Below are 17,010 nucleotides of genomic sequence, written 5' to 3'. Positions count from 1 at the left end.
ATAGCCGATTGGACCGATTTCTCCCAATTGGGACCCGCTCCTAATTTTCAGTATTTCGTATGGAAATACAAATTCGCTTTGTTAAATAAAGATTTAAAAAAAAACATTTGCCATACGGATTTTTTTACAAAATGAACATGGATAACAACTGCTGCACAGCCGTTATTTTTTATTTTTATGGAGAGAACAATCTGCGCATGCACGGTTTAAGATTTTTTAAAGCCGACTGACTGTCATATTACTCACGACACGTGACTCATTTATAATTATTTATTTATATTTCTATGAAAAGTGTTCCCAATTGGGTCCCGCGCCTCCTAAGGCCGGCCCTGTCTATATGCAATCTATCTCTCACTTCCCCTTCCTCTGACTCTCACTGAAGAAGGATCTCAGCCCGAAACGCCGCCTATTCCTTTTCTCCAGAGATCCTGCTTGACCCACTGAGTTAATCCAGCTTTTTGTGACTATCCAAGGAAAAGTTAAATGTGACAGGACAATGCTGGCAGGATTATGAAAGAGTTACGTACTTCACCTCTGCCCTTCTTCATTCTTCTCTCATGAAGCTCAGGCACAAGTTGTAGCAGAGGGTGCAGGACAGGGGACTGAGAGGACATGAGGAACAATGATCAACTCACCAAGCCATACAACAACACATTCTCAAAGGAAACTAAATAGACATAATGTGGAACAGAGCACAACAGCAACAGTGAAATGATTCTTGCATAACCTGTATGAAAGGTTTGTGGCTATAAGTTTGGTCTATCACCAACAAACAGTATTGATTTCTCCACAAGTTAATATAATGTACAATGTCATACTTCTATATCTGATGCTTTGTTCAAAATACTTTTCTAAAAAATTAAAATGATAAAAGCAAAGCTTATTTTAATTGATTAAAAGTAGTTTTGTTGTTCCACCAGGATTTTAAGATGACATTGTGCACTTATTTAATCCTGTGTTCCCCGCCTTGTCTCTGCGCTTCAATATAGTCTGAATTCTCCAATTTTAGGTAAACATGATCCCCCTCTCCCTTCTTTCACTATCCCCTTTTCCTACCCTCCTTCCCCTCTCTCTCTCTCTTGTGCATCACCTGGACTCACACCTCTTTTCGCCTCCCCCTCCACCTATATGGCTTTTTCTAGCTTCACAATTCGCAGCTCATCAATCTTTCTGCCTCACACCTTCTGTCTTTACATCTCTAGCCTTTGTCCAACCATCTGCCAATCAAAAAAAACCCTCACCTGTATCCACCTATTACCTGCTAAGCCTTGTCCTGCTCCTCCTCTCTTTCAGGTTTCTTTCCCCACACCCTTCCCACAATCAGTCTGAAGAAGGGTGTTGACCCGAAACATCACCTATCCATGTTCTCCAGAAATGCTGCCTGACCCACTGAGTTACTCCAGCACTTTCCACCGTTTTTTCTAAACCAGCATCTGCAGTTCCTTGTTTCCGCCAAATACCAGTATTGTATTTTCCCTTCCTTTAACATTCTGATATTTGCAATGGAGTACACTTAAATCTTATGCAAGCACACATACAAGTATGTACAGAAGAGAGACAGAGAGATAGAAGTGGATATAAAACATACAGATTGGTAAAATTGTGTTGAGCTTAAGTTATTTGTATTTACTCTGCCTCATGAAATAAAAACATCAAATCACGTAATCAAATCAAATCATTAGCCTTTGTTTACTTCCAATGCTTTAAAAACTGACAGAATTCCATTAACTTCAGAAAAGTAATAACTTTAAAACTGTAGGAATCATATCAACGTATGATATGTGTTATCACATTTAATTTTCAGACCTGGGTTTAAGTAATTAAAAGCTGTGAATTTCTACGACTGCTCAATGACAAATTAATTGGCCATTCTTCGATATAATAAGTTGACCCACTGGAGAACTTATTCAGTCCCTCATCTCCCACCTTCCTTCTCTGCCTCATTAAATGCATTTCAACATTGCATGTGCCTCCTTTACCTCCATTCATTTCATTTTAATAAAAGCTGCTTTAATATTTTGTAATTAAGCAGAGTTCTCGTTTCTTAATAATAATGTAATAGCTTCTGTTGTTAAATTATGTGTCTTCATATACTTAATATTTGATGAAGTAATTAAAAGCTGGTCCTCTGAAAATAATGGGCCTTTACAGGAATTGTGGAGAACTTTTGATTTAATCCTGTTCAATAGCTACACTTGAATCTTGCTCTTTCCCCAACATGAAAACTTCAATCAGGTTTGCTACTAACTTTCATTCCCATCTCTCTCACTCACCATCCCCTTCCCCTTCCCAGTTCTCCCATTAGTCTTACTGTCTCTGCCTACATTCTATCTTTGTCCCACCCCCTCCCATAACATCAGTCTGAAGAAGGGTCTCGACCCGAAACGTTGCCCATTCCTTCTCTCCAGAGATGCTGCATCACCCGTTGAGTTACTCCAGCATTTTGTATCTATCTACCATCTTTCTTCCTTTGGCTTCAACGTCTGTCCCTCTTGCCAATTATGGGGCTAGTGGGTTTAGATCAATTCCACATTTATGTAATGGGTCCACTGGCATTTCTGTTCTGGCATCACTGCCCTCGGCTTTCTACACTGAAACTGAACATCTCAAGGAACAATTATTCCTACTCCCAAAGTTCATGAATGCACATTAGATGGAAAAAATGGTTGGAATAAAGGTGTAGACTATTTTCAAAATGGGGAGAGGATTCAGAAATCAGAGGCGCAAATGGACTTGGGAGTCCAGGACAGGATTCCAAAAGGTTAATTTGAAAGTTGAATCAGTAGTACGGAGGCAAATGCAATGTTAGCATTTCGTTCGAGAGGACTAGAATGTAAAAACAGGGATATAATTCTGGGGCTTTATAAGACACTGTTCTTTAGAAAGGAAATGAAGGAATTTCTTTAGTCATGGGGTGGTGAACCTGTGGAATTCATTGCCACGGACGTTGTGGAGACCGAGTCATTTGGTATTTTTAAAGTGGAGATTGATAGATTTTTGATTAATAAGGGTGTCAAAAGTTATGGGGGCAAGGCAGGAGGTTGGGGTTGAGAGTGAAAGATATATCAGCTATGATTGAATGACGGAGAAGACTCGATGGGCCGAATGGCTAAATTCTGCTCCTATGATGAACTGTTGAACAACACCTCAGCTTCTGAATAGGTACACATAATTTTCTGGCTTCTACATCGAGTACAGCAATTTCAGTTCATGTCTGCTGTCCCATTTTCACACTACACTGCTGTAAGTTATATTTCTGCCATTCCTATTGATATCCCCTTTGGACCAATCTTTCATTTCTTACTTGTTCAGTTACCATTTCATTTTAACTTTGCACTTTTTTGTGTCATTTAATTTCTCCATTTTCCACCCAATTTTCATTATTTCCTCTCATTCCAAAATCCCTTTCCCTTGCATGTGTGCTTCTTTAAAATGTGCTAGATGTCTAACTTTTCCCATTGTAATAAGGTAAACTTTTTTCACACCTGCTGAGAATTTCTAGCATTTCGTATTTTATTTTGCTGATACTCTGTTAGTGACTTAGCAGAGCAAAAAGTTTTATACGATGTACAGTTTCAACAATGAATAGGGAACTAATAAACTTTAAACATCAGGACTATAATCAATGTTTACTGATTTAAAATTAAAGTCTGGAGTGGAACCAATCGATAACTTTCCAGACAATTTTAGAATAAACTTCAAACCACTTACCATAAAATCAGAATTGCCAGTGTCATGGGTCTTCGAATAATGAAATAAGAACTGTGCAAAAAATTGAGAAGTAATTTACTATAACATTTGCCAAGTAATTAAGCCTCTGTTTAGATTATCATTGTCTTTCTTGCATTGGAAGAAATGCTGCTTACCCTTTTGCTTTGACCTTTGTCTTCTGAATCCTGTAAACAGATTGTGCAGTATAAGTAAGGGTGGCTATGGAGAAAATGTATTAACTAATGCAAAATATTCAATAAAATAATATTACTCCATTCATTAAAATTCTAGGTAAAAGGTCCTGTAAAATAAGAGGCGAAAACCTTATTTATTTTTTTACAATTTAAAAATAGTTTTGGTCAGTTTTTGGATTTTGTTTGGGAGCTGAATATCCAAGGATACATATCCTATCAAAAAGACAGGCAGGTGGGCAGAGGTGACTCTGTTGGTGACGAATGAAATCGATTTCTTAGTAAGAAATACCAGAGGATCAGAAATGTTAAGAAACCTTACGGGTAAAAAGACCATGATGGAGAGCCTCCACATAATAGTCAGGATGTAGGGCACAAATTGCATCAGGAAATAGAAAAGAGCATGTAAGAAAGACGATGTCATGGGCAAAATTAGGTTGTACTCGATCTCAAGAGAAAGAGTTTGGCGAATATCTACAAGACGGCTTCTTAGAGCAGCTTGAGGTAGAGACCACGAGGGAAAAAGCTAATGTGGATTTGGTGTATTGCATTGAACCCGACTTGAGAGGGAGCCGAGGGTGAAGGCAGTGATCATAATATGCAAATTTAACCTGCAGTTCAAGAGAGAGAAGCTGAAATCGGATGTATCAGTATTACTGTTGATTAAAGGTAACTACAGAGGCATGAGGGAGGAGCTGACTGAAGTTGATTGGAAGAAGACTCCAGCAGGAATAACGGTGGAGCAGCAATGGTAAAAATTACTGGGAGTGATACTGAAGAACCAGGATCTTTTTATCCCAAAGTAGAAGAAACATACCAAGGGGAGAATGAGGCCACTGTGGTTGACAAAGGGAGTCAAAGACAGCACAAAAGCAAAAGAGAAGGCATATAACATGGCAAAGGTTAGTGGGAAGATAGAGAAGCTTTTAAAAATCAACAGAAGGCAACTAAAAAAGCAATAAGAGAAGAATGCAAAAAAAAAGCAAGGATGTAATGCTGAGGTTGTATCAGGTGCTGGTGAGGCCACTTTTGGAATATTGTGAGCAGTTCTGGGCCCCATATCTGAGGAAGGATGTGCTTGCTTCAGAGAGGATCCAGAGGAGGTTTACAAGAATGATCCCGGGGATGTTGGGTTGACATATGAGGATAATTTGAAGGCTCTGGGCCTATGCTTGCTGGAGTTTAGATGAGGGGGGATCTCATTGAAGTCTACCAGATAATGAGGGGATGTGGAAAGGATACTTGCAGTAATTGGCAAGTCTAGAAACAGAGGTCAGAGCCTCAGGATAAAAGGACATACCTTTAGAATGGAGTTGAGGTGGAATTTCTTTCGCTAGAGGGTGGTGAATCTGTGGAATTCATTGTCACAGATGGCTGGTATTCTTAAAGCAGAGATTGATAGATGCTTAATTAGTAAGGGTGTTAGTAGGTTACATGGGGAAGGCAGGAGAATGCGGTTTACAGGGAAAAATAGATAAGCCATGATCGAATGGCGGAGTAGACGTGATGTGCAGAATGGCCTATTTCTGCTCCACTGTCATGGATGCCTGTGCATGAAGACAGAATTACTGTCAGCTGCATTGGATCTTACTTAATTTCATGCCTATTTATTCAATTGTGGATGTAAAATTACCTGCAGTGGGCTCACCCCTTTACTATTCCCTCAGGTGTTACTTAAGCACCTCTTCTTGGCCCCCTCCTATTGTTCATCTACAAACTGAGTCTAGACATTTTCTGAAAATCGCTGCAACGGGCTCCATGGTTTATCTAATGTTCATGACTGAATTTCCTGAGCACCAAGGGTAACAAGATGTATCCCTTGCACCACTGACTTATCTTCCCAGCCCTTATTGGTGACACATATTTCAACCTGAGGTGAGCTTCAAAGAAGAGCTGTTTCTACTTTTGCAATCTGCTTCCACTTCCTCCTCACCACTGAAAGCTCTATCCATTCATACCTCTAGACATGACCATGTTTCACACTTCTACAGCCTTCTCTTTTCTACTTTGATTAAAGATGAGGTCTAAAACATTATTGCTCGTCTCAATCTTCGGTCAGTTTGAACAATATTTCTATTTTCAAATGTTCAACTTTTTATGAATTCCACTCCATGGCATCTCATCTTCCTATTTCTGCCATCTCTTCTAATCCTCTGAGGTACAGATGTTCCTTTTATTTTGGCCTGACCTTCCCCAATTCTAACTAATTTTACATTGGTGTTCAAAGACCCTTACCTTTTGCAATTCCTTCCTTTCCACCTCCACCTTTCCTTCCTTTTTAAAAGTGTACTTTAAACTTTTAACTTCCAACAAGTTTTTAGTCATATACCTCATGTTTTGGTATTTTATCATATTAAAAATAACATTATTTTTCTACCTCTTTAACTGCACATGATTCAGAAGCAAAGTAAAGCAGTTCCAAAAATATAACTAAACAAAACCTCAGGGATAAAAAAAAAAACATTATTGCCTTTATTATTCATTCCTGCATCAAGATGCTTTCAATAGACAATAGGTGCAGGAGTAGGCCATTTGGCCCTTCGAGCCAGCACCGCCATTCAATGTGATCATGGCTGATCATCCCCAATCAGTACCCTGCTCCTGCCTTCTCCCCATATCCCCTGACTCCGCTATCTTTAAGAGCCCTATCTAGCTCTCTCTTGAAAGCATCCAGAGAACCTGCCTCCACCACCCTCTGAGGTAGAGAATTCCACAGACTCACCACTCTCTGTGAGAAAAAGTGTTTCCTCGTCTCCGTTCTAAATGGCTTACTCCTTATTCTTAAACTGGACTCCCCCAACATCGGGAACATATTTCCTGCCTCTAGCGTGTCCAAGCCCTTAACAATCTTATATGTTTCAATGTGATTCCCTCTCATCCTTCTAAACTCCAGAATGTACAAGCCCAGCTGCTCCATTCTCTCAGCATATGACAGTCCCGCCATCCCCGGAATTAACCTTGTAAACCTACGCTGCACAAATTCAATAGCAAGAATGTCCTTCCTCAAATTAGGGGACCAAAACTGCACACAATACTCCAGGTGTGGTCTCACTAGGGCTCTGTACAACTTATTAGAGATTATAATTTTATATTGAACTATAGCCAAAGATAATGTGCAGCTATAGCTACATGAGACCCAAAATACAATGCATGTATAGTCATGGTGTGAAATTTATATTTGCATTTAGAAACCAGTTACAGATTTTTTCAAAGTTATGATATTGTATTGTAATGTAATTATCAAGTAATTCATCATTTTACGGCAGGCTCGCACTCAGGTCTCTGGTGCTGTAAGGCAGCAACTCTACTGCTGCACCACTGTGTTACCCCATTGTTAACAAACTTGCGATGTTTCCTTTTGCTGAAGGCCTTGTTTTATCTATTTCTACTAGATTTTTTCCACAATGAGACCAACAAAATTGCAGAACCCAGCACAGTGGAATCCCTCCCTCCCAGCATTACCATGGATCCTGCCTCAGGTTCCAGCAACTCAAAAGTGAAGAAGCAACTAAAGGCAGGGAAACGTATAAAAGGAGGAAGGAGCATAAACAGGTTGCTCCCATACTTCGAGAAGGATGAACATTTTGATGGACATGTAGAAGTTGAGAGCCTTGGGTCCAGCTCCCAGTCTCTGTTTGTTTTGTTTTGACTGGGTGGCAATGAGCAAAGTCAGTATTTTAAATCAGGAGCAATTTCTCAAATAGGCCATGAATTAAAACTAAAACTAACAGCTGTCCAGATGACTAAATATTGGGTGGATAGTTTTTTTGAGAGCAGAGGCTAAGTATGTTGATCGCTTTCCAAATAGCCATGTAATGAGCTAAACCCGGGAACTTTATTTCTAAGAAGCAGGCCTTTCATTGGGACCAACACGATGGCCACAGTCTGTTGGTCTTTTTGTCTTTTTTTGTTCTTTTTAGTGTGTTTTGAAAGTTTATGTTAATGTTCTCTGGTTTGTTTTATATGGGTGGTGGGCGGGGGGGTCAGGGGAAACTTTCTTTTCTATCTCCATCTTGCCGGAGATGCGATTGTTTTCCAGATCGTATCTCCGGTCACTCTGTGGCCTAACATCATGGAGCTGGCGGCCTTGCTCAGGACTGACTTTGAACCCTGGGGAGTTCCAAACTACGCAGAAGGTGTTAACCAACCCTGACCCGGGGTCCGATTGCCCGGCGCGGGGGAGCTGAGATTTCCCCCTCTGATGCAGGATCTCGATCACCCCAATGCGAGGGCCCAAACGCTGCCGTATAACAGGAGCCAAGATCGCCCCATCAACGGAGGGCTCAAAGCCCCTGACCGCAGGAAAACAAAGAAGGGAAGAGATTGAACTTTTTTTCACCTTCCATTACAGTGAGGAATGTGGAGAAGGCACATGTTATGTACAGAATGTGGATGTTCATGTTAAAATGTATTTTGTGTGTTCTGTTGCATTCTATTGATATGACTGTATGGCAAATCAAATTCCGTGTATGTTGCAAAATGTACTTGGCTAACAAATTATGATTATGATTAAAAAATGTCATCACCCTAGTCCCACTTCTCTACTCTTGATTCAGAATCCTATATGTTCCAGGACATGAATTGCTTGTCCAAATGCTTTTCAATATTTTCCTTCATTTAAAAAAATAAAGCACCAATAACAAACATGTATCCAGTTTAAATCATTTAATTGCATGTAATTCCTGCTACACGTTGTAAAGAAAAACATGTCTGTTGCAGAATTGTCAAGGCCATATAACACAGTTCTTCAAGTGTGCTAATTGCCTGGTAAAGCAAGATATAAATTTGTCAAAAATTATTTTGTTTTAATCATTTATAAATCTATAAACAACATAAATACCCAACACAATTGTTTAGTTCTTACCTGTGGCTCAGGATTAGCAGAAAGAAAGGAGCATAGGTCATCTATCTGAAAGAGATAATTCAGATGGTAAAGAAACATTGCAAGGGCTTGTTTGATTTAATTCTAATCAATAATTTTTATTAATACTATACAAATTAATAAATATTATAACAGAAACATTTGATTGATATGTAAAGTGATCGTCTCTAGAGAAAATTCAGTTTCCACACTTAGAATATTAAATTCCTTTATACAGTATATCATTTTAAATTAATGTATTTCTGAAACAGTAAATTGCACTTAATGTGAACTTTTACAGAAATAACTTGGTCGCTATAAATAAAACTCATGGCAATAAAGAATCAATGAAATAGTAAAGAACTAACCTAGAAAGAGTGAAACACAAAGTGTTGGAGTAACTCAGTTGGTCGGGCAGCATCTGTGAAGGGAATGAATAGGTGACGTTTCAGTCTAATGAAGGGACCCAACCCAAAATATCACCTCCATTCCTTCCACAAATGTTGACTGACCCGCTGAGATCCTCCAGCACTTTGTGAATTACAGAAGATTCCAGCATCTGCATCACCTTGTGTTTTTGTAACTAAAAATAAATCATTTTAAGAAAGGGTGGAGTGTAAAAGTGCTCGCTGTAATTTTCATAAACTTTCTAGACTTCACAATTAATATGCAGATGACCTCCTGGCAAAGAGGGAAAACTCAACTTTCTCTTGGGAAATATGGCAGGGTAAGTGATTGAAATGTCAATGGGGGAACACTTTGGGACCAGTGACCAAAATTTTATTCATTTTTATAAATAGTTATGGGAAAAGATAGGATTGGTCCAAAGTTGAAGTCCTAAATTGGGGAAAGATAAATGTTGATGCTATTAAATAGGAACTTTCAAAAGTTATTTGGAGGAGTTAGGGACGCTGACAATCCCTTATCAGCCCTTGTCTTTTCAAATACATATGGATCCTATATAACAGAATCAGAATCCCCTCCAGTACATCTCCCATCATTGATGTACGGCTCATCGTTCTGTAGTTCTAAGGCTTTTTCTTGAAGCCTTCCTGAAAGAGAGGTACAACATTGGCTACCATCCTGTCTTCTGGCACCTCACCTGTAGCTATCGATGATACAGGTAAATCTTCCAGTGTCCCAACTATTTCCCTCCTAGCTTCCCATAATGTCCTAAAATACATTTGATCAGGTCCCAGGGATTTATCTACCTTAATGCATTTTAAAACTTCCAGCACCTTCACTTTTGTTATGTCAACTATTTTCATGCATTCACTATTAACTTCGCCAAATTCCCAACATCCATATCTTTCTCCACAGCAAATACAGGTGAGATAGACAATAGGTGCAGGATTTGGCAATTCGGCCCTTCAAGCCAGCACTGCCATTCACTGTGATCATGGCTGATCATCTGCAATCAGTACCCCGTTCCTGCCTTCTCCCCATATATTTATTTAACAGCTCGCCCATCCCACGTGCCTCCAAACAAAGACAACCTTCAAAGAGTCATATTCTCCCTCCTATTACTCTGCTTGTAGAATATCTTTGGATCCTCCTTTACCTTATCTGCCAATTCTATCTCTTTCTGACCCTTTCTGCCCTCCTGATTTCACACCTAACTCCCCACCCCCTAATCCTCTAGGAACACTCCTGATCCCAGCTGCCTATACCTGACACGTGCCTCCTTCAGTGTCTTGACCAGAGCCAAACCAGCATCTACAGTTCCTTCCTACGCTCCTTTGCCCAGTCCGCCTGGACCTACCTGTTCCGCCAGTTGCTAAGCACTTTAATGCCCCTTCCCATTCCCACTCTGTCCTAGATCTCCTCCATTGTCAAGGTGAGGCCAAACACAAATTGGAGGAACAGCACCTCATATTTCACTTGGGCCGCTTACAGCTCAGTGGTATGACTTTTGATTTCTCTAACTTCAAGTAATCTTTGCATTCCCTCTCGCTCCATCCCTCCCCCACCCAAGTCATACCAGTTTCAAAGTCATCTGGTCGTTCTCACCTAGCACACAGCTAACAATGACCTGTTTCCTTTATCATCATTACATTTTTGCATATCTTTCATTCATTTGTTCTAAATCTCTCTACATCACCATCTATATCTCTCATTTCAGTCTGAAGAAGGGTCTCGACCCGAAACCTCACCTATTCCTTTTCCCCAGAGTTGCTGCCTGTCCCGCTGAGTTACTCCAGCTTTTTGTGTCTATGCTCAATATCTCTTGTCGTCTGGGGTTCCTTACTCAGGCCACTCTAGCAGGAACATGCAGGCTCTGAACTCTAGCTGTCTCATGTTTAAAAGTCATCCACCTACCCAACATTCTTTTACAAGCTGACTGTGATAAGATCGCTATCAAAACTGCTTCAATGAGTGAATCACAAAAAAGTTTGTGATGAATGCTGGAGAAACAGCAGTGCTGGGAAATGCTGAGCCTAACATCTGTGGTGGGGAAGTTACTGGAGAGGATTCTGAGGGATAACGCATACATGCACTGGAAAGACAGAGGCTGATTAGGGATAGTCAGCATGATTTTGTAGTGGGAGATCGTATCTTGCGAATCTGATTGTGCTTTTAAAGAAGTAACCAAAATGCTTGATGAGGTCAAAACCGCAGATGTTATCTATGTCTTCTGCAAGGCACCTGATAAGATTCTGCAAGGTAGGCTGTTCTGAAAGGTTGGATCGCATGGGATTCAGGAAGAGCTAGCTGACTGGATAGAGAATTGGCTTGATGGAAGGAAGCAGAGGTTGATGGTGGAAGAATGTTTTTCAGACTGAAGGCTTGTGACTAGTAGTGCACCTCAATGATCAGTGCAGGGTCCTTTTGCTGTTTACATCAATGATTTGGAGGAGAATGCAGGTATCATTAGTAAGTTTGCAGATGACACTAAAGTGGGTGGTATCGAAGACAGCAAAGATGGTTATCAAAAATCACAACAGGATCTTGATTAGTAAAGTAAATGGGCTAAAGAATTAGTAGGGACACTGCAGATAGGTGTGGGGTGCTGCTTTTTGGAAAGTCAAATCAGGTGCCCTGGGTGTAGGGCAGAGGGATCCAGACTGCAAGTTCCTTGAAAGTGGTGTCACAAGTAAGATAGAGCATCAAGAAAGCATTCGGTGAATGCAGAGTCTTTTACCCAAAGTAATGGAATCAAGAACCAGTGGACATAGATTTAAGGTGAGGGGCAAAAATTCAAGAGGAGTATGTTTTTCACACCAAGGGTGGTATGGAACGAGCTGCCAGAAGCAGGTACTATAGCAATGTTTAAAAGACATTTGGACAGGTACATGGATAGGAATGGTTTATAGGGATATAGGCCAAATGCGGGAAGGTGGATGTTGGGCCGAAGACCCTGGTCCCATGCGTAATGACTTTCTAACTATGACTCTATACAGGGATGAAATGTGAATAATTATAATACTGATGGGATTCCACAATTTAGCATTTCCAGCAGGATGTAGGAAATGATTCCAAGAAAATCATAGCCTCTCTGCTTACAGATGCCCAAGATAATCACTCTTTAACATGAGATAGAATGATTTTTCTCCTTGCTTTCCCTATGTTAAACCCAGAAAAAAAGATTATTGCATATAATTTTCTTCAAATTCAGTTTATCTAGGATTACCTCAGTCCATAGACGTAACCCTTGCACTTCTACAAATCTCTCGTGTGATATTGGAGCACCTGTAAAATACATCAGACTTGTGAATGTGTGCACTACCATTTAGGAAATTCATATACTTCAACAAACATATGGATATGAGTTGATGAAGCAACCATTATTAACTTCCATTCAGCATGTTTTCATTTTTATTTTTAAGGACTTTGGTAATATTGACAGTGAATTAATTTAAACCGCACGTGTAACTAGCCTCATAGCCATTGTCATGGCTTCAAAATTAAAGGACATTCCTTTAGGAAGGAGATGAGGAGAAATGTAATTAGTCAGAGGGTGGTGATTCTGTGGAATTCATTGCCACAGAAGGCTGTGGAGGCAAAGGATATTTTTAAGGCAGAGATAGCTAGATTCTTGATTAGTACATGTGTCAGTGGTTATGGGGAGAAGGCAGGAGAATAAGGCCAGGAGGGAGAGATAGATCAGCCATGATTGAATGGCGGAGCATACTTGATGGGCCAAATGGCCTAATTCTACTCGTATCAATTATAAACTTATGGACTAGGAAATATTAATTCAATGGAAATAAAAATCTGAAGATGTAAATGTGCTGTGCAGTTATTTGTTTAGGAAAGAACTGCAGATTCTGGTCTAAACTGAAGATGGACACAAAAAGCTGGAATACTTCAGCGAGTCAGGCAGCATCTCTGGAGAAAAGGAAAAGGTGACATTTCGGGTCGGAACATTTCCTCAGACCTCTCCCTGTCTGAGGAAGGATTCCAACCAGAAACATTACCTATTCCTTTTCTCCAGAGATGCTGTTTGACGCGTTGAGTTACTCCAACTTTGTGTCCATGTGCAGTTATTTTATCCATTTATATAATCACAAACAATATTTTTCAAAGAATTTCTACATCTTTCATTAGTTTATGATTTTTTAAATAATTAAAAAATGCCCTGTAATGCAATAAAACATTCTCAAGAGTCAAGAGTCAAGAGTCAATTTAATTGTCATTCTGAAGCAGTTCACAGGAATAAATTCAGAGAAAAAGTTAATAAACAGAAAAAAGATATTCATACAGTTTGTCAAAAGTTTGGACAGAGAGGCAGTTTTTATTTGTATCCTTAACGAGGAGAAGGGTGGAGAAGCAGAGCTGTAGGGAAATATAACAATTTCATTTCCAGGAGTAATCTGCTTTTATTTTAAAATCCAACGTATAACATTTTTGAAAATGGCTGCAACTGGATAAGTGACAATTCACCAAACTGATCATGAGCTTACTTTTTTACATGCACATTTAGATTATTAGAGTTTCAAGGCAAATGCATTCTCCACGACATCAAAAAAAGTTAAAATAGCAATAAAAGTCAAGATACTTTTATGGTTCCAAGTAGATTAACAGAGATTAAATAGGCTTTCCGTTATCAAAATGAATTAACGGTTTACTATATTTAGCATATCACTCCTCTGCTTAGCTCACTTATCATTCCATATGGAACAGGTAGTATACTTGGAACGTTGTGGCCTTGGAGAAATGGTATTAAAGGTTAAACATGATTTTGTATAGTACATAACTTGAGTACAAGATCACCCAATAAAGGTTTGATCCCATAATTTTACAATTGTATGTGTGTCTGTAATAAATTGTTAAAAAGTAACAAAGCAAGTCTATGAAAGAATATTGTTCAATATTAAGGACTCCAATTTCAAAACTGTCATTGTTAGCATTGCAATGTTGGTTCAACATCTCTTAGTTATATGTTCCAAAATAACCTATATAAAGTAATAACAATTATGACATGTGGTATCAGACAACTGGACCATCCTCCCAACAACCAGCTACTATCTACCTCATTGGAGACAATCAGACTATCTTTGATCGGACTTTACTGGACTTTATCTTGTACTAAACGTTATTCATGTTATTCCCTTTATCATGTATTTGTACTCTGTGGATGGCTCGATTGTAATCATGTATTGTATTTCTGCTGACTGGTTAGCACGCAACAAAAGTTATTCACTGCACCTCAGTACATGTGACAATAAACTAAACTCAAACTGAAACTCAACTCAAACGCAAACAATTGCCAATTTCTGTCATTTGGCAAGAAGCACTTTCCTGGACTGGAGCAGTGCATCACAGGATGTGTATTGTTATCAAGATAAAGCATAGTATCTTATCCATATTAAATTATGCAGAGTGACATGGACAATAATTTAAATGTTGAGAAAAAAATATATATTTAGAGTTTAAGGTGTCAAACCTGCTCCGCCCCCTTGAAATGAATACAAAAACTGACTTTTGCAGATTACCACAAATGCTAAAAGTATAGCACTGTTTTGCAAATGCATCCATCATATTTGCAACAGTTTAAATAATTAAGTGCAAAGGTTATATTTGTATAAATAAATCTCAAATCTTTTTTCAACCATTTTTTTCATGTTACTTCCAAAACATTGTCTATTTAGAAGTTCACATTTATAAAACGCGGTACAAATTAAATCTATCCAATACATTACATCAGAAAAAGAAGTAATAGTTTTTGGTCTAGTTCAAAATAAACTCAAAATATGTACTAAAATAATACATTAGAACATAGCACAGCACAGGAATAGGCCAATGCACAATGTCTGTGCTGGACATAATGCCAAGATAAACTAATCACTTCTGGCTTCATATGATCTATATCTCTCCATTCCCCGCGTATCCAATAAAGTTTGATTAAAGATAGTTTGAGGGTCTCCAATGAGGTAGATGATAACTCTCTAGTTGGTCTATCAAAAAGCCTCTTAAATACCCTTATTATACCTGCCTTCACCACTCCTCCAGTCGCTCACTACACTCTGCAAAGAACTTTCTTCATACTTCTTTCAGCTTTACCCCTCTCACCATAAAGCTGTCTGCCTCTTGTATTTGACATTTCTACCATGGGAAAAATATTCTGACTGTCTACACTATTTATGCTTCTCATAATTGTATATATTTCTATCAGGTCTCCTCTCAACCTCCAAAGCTCCAGAGAAATAATCCATTCCGTTGTAACAGAAAGTAAGCAAAAACAATTGTATGGACCATACCAATTGAAAATTTACTAGTTTTAGCATTAGCAATTTAAGCGTCTTCTTTACCAACAAGTAATGAAACGAAAAGCGGAATACGTAGGAAAGAACTGCAGATGCTGGTTTAAATCGAAGGTCGACACAAAATGCTGGGTAACTCAGCGGGTCAGGCAGCATCTCTGGAGAGAAGGAATGGGCGACGTTTCGGGTCGAGACGTTTCGGATCTGAAGAAGGGTCTCGACCCGAAACGTCACCCATTCCTACTCTCCAGAGATGCTGCCTGACCCGCTGAGTTACTCCAGCATTTTGTGTCTACCAGCGGAATAAGTAGGTTTACAGATACGCCTCGTCAATCTTTCAAGAGCGAAAAAGGTGAAGCAGTTATAACAAAAGCAGAAAAGGAGTCAACAGGAATTGAAGAAACATTCTGATGGGTGAAATGGCACAAGGAAAGCAAAGAAACGGAGAAGGGAGACGGTGAGGGGTGGGAGAGCAGTACCTTGTGAGCTCCAGGAGAGGAGATGCATTGCCAGTGCAAGGGCGCAGGAGTGAGGGTGCTTCATGCTGGTGGCGCTGTGTCGCTGCGGCTCAGACACCTCCTCACTTTTATTGCCGTGCATCTCAGGGACCCTTAAACCAACCCACAGATCCCATACACGTCATCGTCAACAGGTCAAGCATCATGTAAACATCGATGAGATGGATATGTCATTCGTTCTCAGAAAACACTTGTGCGACATCCAGATCTTCCCGGTCCTGCATTCATTCCGCGGTCAGTGAGTGCAGCCACCTCACTCACTGTGGTGGTTGGTGGGTCACCTGCTCTCCACACACAGCGGCCGCCTGCTCCAAGCTCTTGCTCCAAGTACACAGGGCAGAGTTGTGCGACTTCAACATAACTTGTCCAAATGAATTATATAATCGCGAAGGTTTGCATGAAAGAAGAGACCCCGAAACCGCCCGCAAATCAGAAAATGCCCATCGCTGTGAAGAACCCTCACAGTTCCAGGTTCATTCATTAGAGATAGTTTCCCTCGCTCGCAGTGTTTCTGAAAGCGAAGCTACCCAGCCCTCGTTAGATCTGACTCCGATCTTGTTATACCAACAGTATTCAGGTCTAAATGTACCTAATCTTATTTCTCATTGAAATCAACTGCCCATGTTTAGAATAACAATTTAAACTCAATCTCTGCTATATTTTCGATGATGGTTCATTGCTGCCGTCTGGAGTAAAGAAACAATTGCACACACAAAAGACTGAATCTCTGCTATTTATTTATTCGGCGAGTTGATAATGAGAGGACCTGTCCCACTAACGCGACTTTTCAGCGACTGTCTTCGACCTTCAAGCTCGAGGGCACTCGCCTGAAAAACCTCGAGCTGGATCGACCGTCTGCACACACACACACACACACACACACACACATCGCAAACATCGCAAAGGGGGGAGGGGGGAGGGGGGAGGGGGGGCAGGGAAAGCGGGATCTGAAATTCACATCCGCAATGAACAGGAAGGTAAAATATGGCTGGCACAATGTACGGTAAATATTTTGGGGGGGGGGG

At 39.9% G+C, this 17,010-nt stretch overlaps 1 protein-coding gene across 2 annotated transcripts in view; it reads right to left on the bottom strand.

Annotated features, from left to right (window-relative positions):
* The window catches only part of nmu (neuromedin U), a 30,118-nt gene extending 13,555 nt beyond the window's left edge, over window positions 1-16,563 (bottom strand). Inside the window, exons 1-6 of one of the 2 annotated variants that reach the window (XM_055635952.1) lie at window positions 15,947-16,563; window positions 12,395-12,453; window positions 8,767-8,811; window positions 3,867-3,896; window positions 3,712-3,762; window positions 528-602 (exon numbers count right to left, since the gene is read on the bottom strand). In XM_055635952.1, the coding sequence (XP_055491927.1) occupies window positions 528-602; window positions 3,712-3,762; window positions 3,867-3,896; window positions 8,767-8,811; window positions 12,395-12,453; window positions 15,947-16,067 (381 nt within the window). In that variant the 5' untranslated portion in view covers window positions 16,068-16,563. The remainder of the gene's footprint in view (window positions 1-527; window positions 603-3,711; window positions 3,763-3,866; window positions 3,897-8,766; window positions 8,812-12,394; window positions 12,454-15,946) is intronic. The other variant, XM_055635963.1, reaches the window with a different exon arrangement.
* Between the last annotated feature and the right edge of the window lie 447 nt (window positions 16,564-17,010).

The sequence above is a fragment of the Leucoraja erinacea genome, chromosome 1 (genome assembly GCF_028641065.1).
Source record: "Leucoraja erinacea ecotype New England chromosome 1, Leri_hhj_1, whole genome shotgun sequence".
Lineage (NCBI taxonomy): Eukaryota > Metazoa > Chordata > Chondrichthyes > Rajiformes > Rajidae > Leucoraja > Leucoraja erinaceus.
The sequence above is the reverse complement of the archived record's forward strand: the minus strand, read 5'-3'. Positions and strand labels throughout refer to the sequence as shown.